At 39.3% G+C, this 6,000-nt stretch overlaps 1 protein-coding gene across 2 annotated transcripts in view; it reads left to right on the forward strand.

Annotated features, from left to right (window-relative positions):
* MCTP2 (multiple C2 domains, transmembrane 2) overlaps positions 1–6,000 on the forward strand; it is a 109,284-nt gene that overhangs the window by 22,402 nt on the left and 80,882 nt on the right. The window contains exons 7-8 of one of the 2 annotated variants that reach the window (XM_014944272.1): positions 289–400; positions 2,536–2,571. In XM_014944272.1, the coding sequence (XP_014799758.1) occupies positions 289–400; positions 2,536–2,571 (148 nt within the window). Of the gene's footprint in view, positions 1–288; positions 401–2,535; positions 2,572–6,000 lie in introns of those variants that run through there. The other variant, XM_014944273.1, reaches the window with a different exon arrangement.

Below are 6,000 nucleotides of genomic sequence, written 5' to 3' on the forward strand. Positions count from 1 at the left end.
CTGTGGAGGTGGTAGTGACTTAATTCAGCCTGTATCTGTATACAGAGAGTTATGAGTATTAAGTAATGCTATATAGATGCTAGCCTGCGTTATTAAAAGGGGGGTGTGCTTTGTCAGAACTAAGAAGGAACCCTCCAGGTTTCCCGTTTTAACATTTAAACTCAATATTGGGAATATCAGACAAGAAGCTGAAATTTGCACAGCTCAGCGTGACCTTTAATAATCAACTCGAGTTAACTGCAGTCAATAAATGCATGTCTGTTTTTTTTTTTTTTTTTTTGCTTGTAGAACTACTGAACAGGTCTTAAAACTGGAAGATCCCAACAGTTTAGAAGATGACATGGGAGTGATTGTATTAAACTTGAGTCTAGCCGTCAAGCAAGGAGACTTCAAGAGAAATGTAAGTGGCTTAGAAAATCAAATTTATAGCTGGAATTTGTAGGGAGAAAAAGAAAAAGAGCTAGCATAATCTAATTTACTGGGAAATGCCACCTTTATTTTCATCCTCTGAGACTCAGTATTGAAATCCAGATAGAGCATAACTTTAAAAAAAAAAAAAAAGGCCCATGTTTAACTGGGTAAAAGTTGGGTGGATGTCTGTAGCTGTGTGGTTCCGTCTCGTAGCTGGGATGTGCCCTGTGGCAGTGCTCTCCCTCCATTGAGGGGGGTCATATCCATCACTACATCCTGCAGCTTGCTGAAGTGAATGCAGAAACGTACCTGCTGTGATTGCTATTCCAGAGCATTCTATTTTCACCTAGGAGTTTAGATTTTAGCCCTTAAAGAAAAAAAAAAAAAAAAGTCATATTTTTTTTTCTTTTTTTTTTTTTTTTTTTAAAAAAAAAAAAAAAAATTATTTTTTTTTTTTTTTTTTTAAAAAAAAAAAAAAAAAAAGAAAAAAGAATATGACTTCTTTTTTTCTTTTTCTTTTTTTCTTGTCAATGAAAAAAATATATCTGTGTGAAATCTAAAAGCAGGGATTTGATGTTAGGACTTAAACTGCACCCATCCTGTGGAGGAGCACACTGCCTGAGAGGAAGAGATTGCTTGTAAAAATCCCTGATTTTTGCCACTAACAGTTTCTTGACTGAGTTCAATTGAACTTGGCTCCTGATGCTGAAATATGGTGCATTTAGTGATGCTGGAAACCCAGAAGAACCTGGGCAGAGACTGGGAATGACACAATTAAAGCTGACAGCTTTTAAATTTCAGGTCCTGCACATGTTTGGGTTTTTTTTAATTTTTTTTTTTTTTTAATTTTGTTTTCATCTCTTAAGATTCGTACTAGTGTTTAACACAGAGTGTGGAGCATACCTGTGTTGGTGAACTCATCCAGCAAGGGCTGGGGAAAGCCAAGATCAGGCATTTACTGGACTGGCTTGAAAACCAGAGCTAATTTTATATATGTGTAACAAATACGTAAACAGAAAATCTTCTTACAAGTCTTCAGTGTAGCCTAGTATGAAAGCTGTTGTTTACAGCACATTATTAAATTAAAGGTATGGAATTCCAGTCTGAATGGGATTATTTATAGTAACATAAATGATTCAGTGGATTGGAAAGCAAAATGAGAAAAAGCTGATGTGGGGTGTCTGCTGTTCACTATTTGTTTTTCAAATAGCTGCCTTTTTTGAGAATTGTAAAGTCTCAATTAATATTAAGATAATTGTAGAGTTATTTCTACCTCATTATGGGATTATTTAAAGGCTTAATGACATTATTCAAAACACTGTTGTCATATCTATATATCTATATTATGAGGTGACTTTGACCTGGGATGTGAATTCCTCCTCTAACTTGCACGAGAGTGTTGTTGGCACACATGTCACTGGATTGCAGGAAGCAGGAAAGCAAAGACATAAAGTTTCTTTAGTGAAAAGGCAGTTTAGCCAAAAGAACCTCAGGAACTCTTCTGGGATTTTAGGGAGAGATGGGCTAAAGCGGACCTAGCCAGTGAGACAGAAAATTCTTTTGTTTAAAGTAGCAGCTTTTGGTACTCTTGGGTGCTTAGTTAACATTCAGAGTGCAGAGAGTTGGTGCACACTGTAATTTTTTTTTAAAGTCGATGTTTTAAACCCTCATATTTCAAATGCAAATTGCTCAGCCATTTCCAGTAGAATCAGAATAGTGAAATGGCTCTGTCCACATTAGCACTTAACAGCAAGATGATTTTTTTTTTCCTTTTTAAATTAGCTTAGTGTGGAACCAGATGGCACCAAAAGTATAAGCCATGTTTCTTACTAATGGCTCTGGGTCTCTCCACTTTTTATTCTTGATTACTTTTTTATTTATTTTTTTTTTTTTTTTCCCCTGGTGCAATGCAGGTATTTTGAGTTTGTTGGTTGTTGTGTATCATGAGGGCGGGAGGTAGATGAATGCAGTCATAGATCCAGCCCCTTACTTATTACTAAGCTTTTCTAACACATTTGATAAGCTGCTGTTTGATTTATTAACTAAACACTTTCTCTGTTTTACTCCATCTCTTTTTGCTCTTTCTGGGCTCTCTTTGGGACGACGGTGGGGACTTGTGAGCAGAAATGGTCAAGTCGGAAGAGGCGCAGTTCATCCAAGGTAATCCATATTTTTTTCTCTTCCAAAAAATCCAGTCTCATCCCAAAATCTGTGCCGTCCTCTGAAACAGAAAACATAAACATAGGAAAAATCTCAAGTATAGATGCAACCTGTCTTAACACGATGGCTCTGTTACTCTTTGCTTTTTTGATTTTGTTCAGTGTGATGAGAAATTGCAGCTGTTTTCTTATTGTAGGTCCTATGGTAGTGTCTAGGGCAAGGAAGAGTAAGACCTAATTCAGCAAAAACCTGCAGAAAGAGAGGAAAAAATGTCTGTAGTAAGGAAATGAGTGTAAATACAACCAAAAAAAGGAGCAGTGGAGGATTTGTGTTGTTTAAGTGCACCTGAAATGTGGCTGGTAGTTGGTACTGGAGTTGGACACGGGTCTCCGGGTTCCCAGTCTAATTGTCTGGGACACCTCTCGCTGTGGGAGGGATTTTGTGAGGCAGTATTTCTTCTGGTCACTCCTGTGGGTTTTGAAATTCCTTTTGTTCTTGGGTTGGAGACCAAGCAGAGAGTTTTCATTACCAGCAATGTAACACGATTTCAAAGATTTGTGTGTTGCTACAGGTCTGAATAACTTGCTTGGTCTTCTGTAGTATCCCTGAAGGCTTCCATTACTTTTATATTCCTCTACTGTTCCACTTTTGCATTAGATTTTAACTTGTTCGGGAAACAGACTGTGGCTTTTTATTTGTTCTGTAAAGCTTTAATTTGCTATTGAGTAAATAACAGTGATAGAGAAACTGCAGGCTCCAGAATGGGGCTTGAGAGCTATACGGTCTAACTTTCTGAAAGGCAGAATTTGGCTCTTATGAGGACACATATGCATCTTGGTATTTTTCCTATATAACTATTGGTTTGGGCCTAAATAAATTGAATAATTAACCTCCTCTTGTTTCATTCATTACAACTGTGGTGTGCGATGTAGAGGAGCCAACTGCCTCAGGTATTGTGCCAGCAAGTATATTATTTTTGTCAACAGAAGAAGTGCAAAGTACAGCTCTTGGAGCTGGACAGTAGCTCGGTGAGCCCTGGATCCTGGGATAACACAGCCCTTTCCATGGCACTCGGTGCAGAGAGTCGCCAGGCATCCCCGAATGCCGTATGACAGAAGGTGATGGAATAATTGAAGAGCTCAGCACTTTAGTTTTTAACTAAAGCTCTGGAAATTACTGTGCCCTCACTCAGTCACTGTAGCTTGATCCCCCTTTTCCTCACGCGTGCACACACAGCTGTCTCTTGACGCTGGTTGGCTTTGGGTCCTAGGAAAGAGAGCCAGGTTTTTAAACTCTGGTTCTTTTTGTCCAGAATAGCCAAACCTCTGTCTTGGTTGCTGTCACTGGCATTTTTTTTTTCGGTTAGACACTGTATCTCGTTGCATTTTGAAAAAAAAAAAAAAATATATATTTTTATATACGTACAGGTTTTTGGACCTTTAGCTGTAAGCTATATGACCAGATCGTTCTCAAGGCTCTGGCTTGTGCATTAGCATCTTTTCAAATAAAATTAAGAGGTGCTGAAGCATGGTACTGAGTTAGGAGAAGTGAAAGTATTGCTTAAAAGAGGAGAGAGGGGAAAAAAAAAAAAAAGAAAAAAGAGCTGCAACCTTGTGCTCTATTCTGTTCCAGTCACTAGAGGGTAGGAGAGCTTCAGTTCTTCCTAGGGAAGACACAGTTCATGCTCCAGTGTGATCTCTAAAGAAAAGATCTGTGACCATCCAAAGGCAGTAAAAATATTTCCCAGCATGCGCTGGAAAAATCTGACAAAGCAGTATTTCCTAGTTTATTGATTCTGCTACTGCACTAAAACACTAGTACTGTACATCAATAACCATCTTTAGTTAGGAAACTCTGGTCTGTGGAAGCAGTACTAGCAGTTTGTGGCAGAACATAAATGCTAGAAAGAAAAATTGTGTGCATGGGGAATATAGGCGCCTAGGGAAGGCACAAGAGGTTATAGAAGAATAGCCAGAGAGTATGATGGGGTAGAAAACAATGTTGCTGGACGAGATAAAGATACAGGAATAAGGGGAGCAGGGGAAATGGAGAGAGCTCTATAACAGATACACAAACTTGTCTCTTTTTTTGGCTACTGGGCTGACTCTGGTTGGTTGTTGCAGGAGAAAAAGTCTGTATACTTCCTATTTGAGCAGCTGAACTCAGATCTAAAATTCACCTCTGTAACATTAGGCAAATAGTTTTCTATTTGAAAGGGTTTTCCTGGAGTTTTATGCTGAACTATAGCTGACCTCTATTGTAATATTTAGCTTTTCTTCTACAAATACAGGAGAAAATACTTATTTTAAGGGTGGATTAAACGAATATAACTTTCACAGCTTTTTTTAATCTGAATTGCCTATATGAAAGAAATCTGGTTTTACTCTAATTTGACCACTTTGTGTTATCTCAGTGCAGATTTGGCACATCAGTATCCTGAAAAAGTCTTGTCACATCAGTCACGGGATTCTTGCAGGCTTCCCAAGTTCACCTCAGATGACCAGTACCCCTGCTGATGGCATTAGTACCTGATGTGACCCCATGTCAGACTGGCAAAGGGGTTCACATGGGTGATTGTGGATAACATGCCTTCTTCATGTGTGTTCTCTGCTTTTTGAGGAAAAAGCTACATTTCAGACAACAACAAAAGCAGCAGCAGTACTAGATCTCCAGTCCCGTTACAGTTGCTTCACAGACATTACATATAGTAAGCAAGAAGGATTTCAGTGACTGAATATTGTCTTTTAAATCATTTTGGTGCAAGAGCTGTTGAACTGGATGATTTAGCTATCTGTTGATTACACAGTATATATTTTTCACTGCTGCTAGAAGGGAGTCATCGCACTTTTGGGCGCACTCCCAAGGCATAGGCAACATATCCAGATTCCACGTTTTTATGGGAGCTGAGAACATCATTGTCCTCTGTGGGAGCTGTCTCCAAGAGCACAGCTTTCTTCTCTTTCTCATAGAGGGTGGCATTGCAAAGGGAAGAATATACTATTAGGCGCTATTAATATATGCACTCATATCTGTGTATTGGCAAGCTCTCCCCTCTTTTCTGTTTTTCTTTCTGGGGTGCAGAGGGAGTTGGTAGCTGTCTCTCCTGGAGCCCAACACGCTGATGCTCAGTAGCCTTGTTTGTCCCGGGTGGCTTGAGTCTCACCCTGAGTGCCCCACACGCTATTTCCAGCATTTGTACAGCTGAATAACCTTTAAGTGTTGAACATCTAGGAAGCAAATAAGCAGGTTTGCTTGGGGTGGATTGACCCCCAGCAGTTCGGTCCTGAAACAAAAGCGACGCAGTTGCCACCTTGATAGCCTAAGCTGATTGAATAAATTGGCTGAAAGGCTGGCCGGACCCAAGTGCTCCTCGGCGTCTCAATGCAGGGGAAAATCCCTCGCTCTCCTTTTTTTTTTTTTTTTTTTTTT

Source organism: Calidris pugnax, unplaced genomic scaffold, assembly GCF_001431845.1.
Source record: "Calidris pugnax isolate Ruff unplaced genomic scaffold, ASM143184v1 scaffold70, whole genome shotgun sequence".
Taxonomy (NCBI): domain Eukaryota; kingdom Metazoa; phylum Chordata; class Aves; order Charadriiformes; family Scolopacidae; genus Calidris; species Calidris pugnax.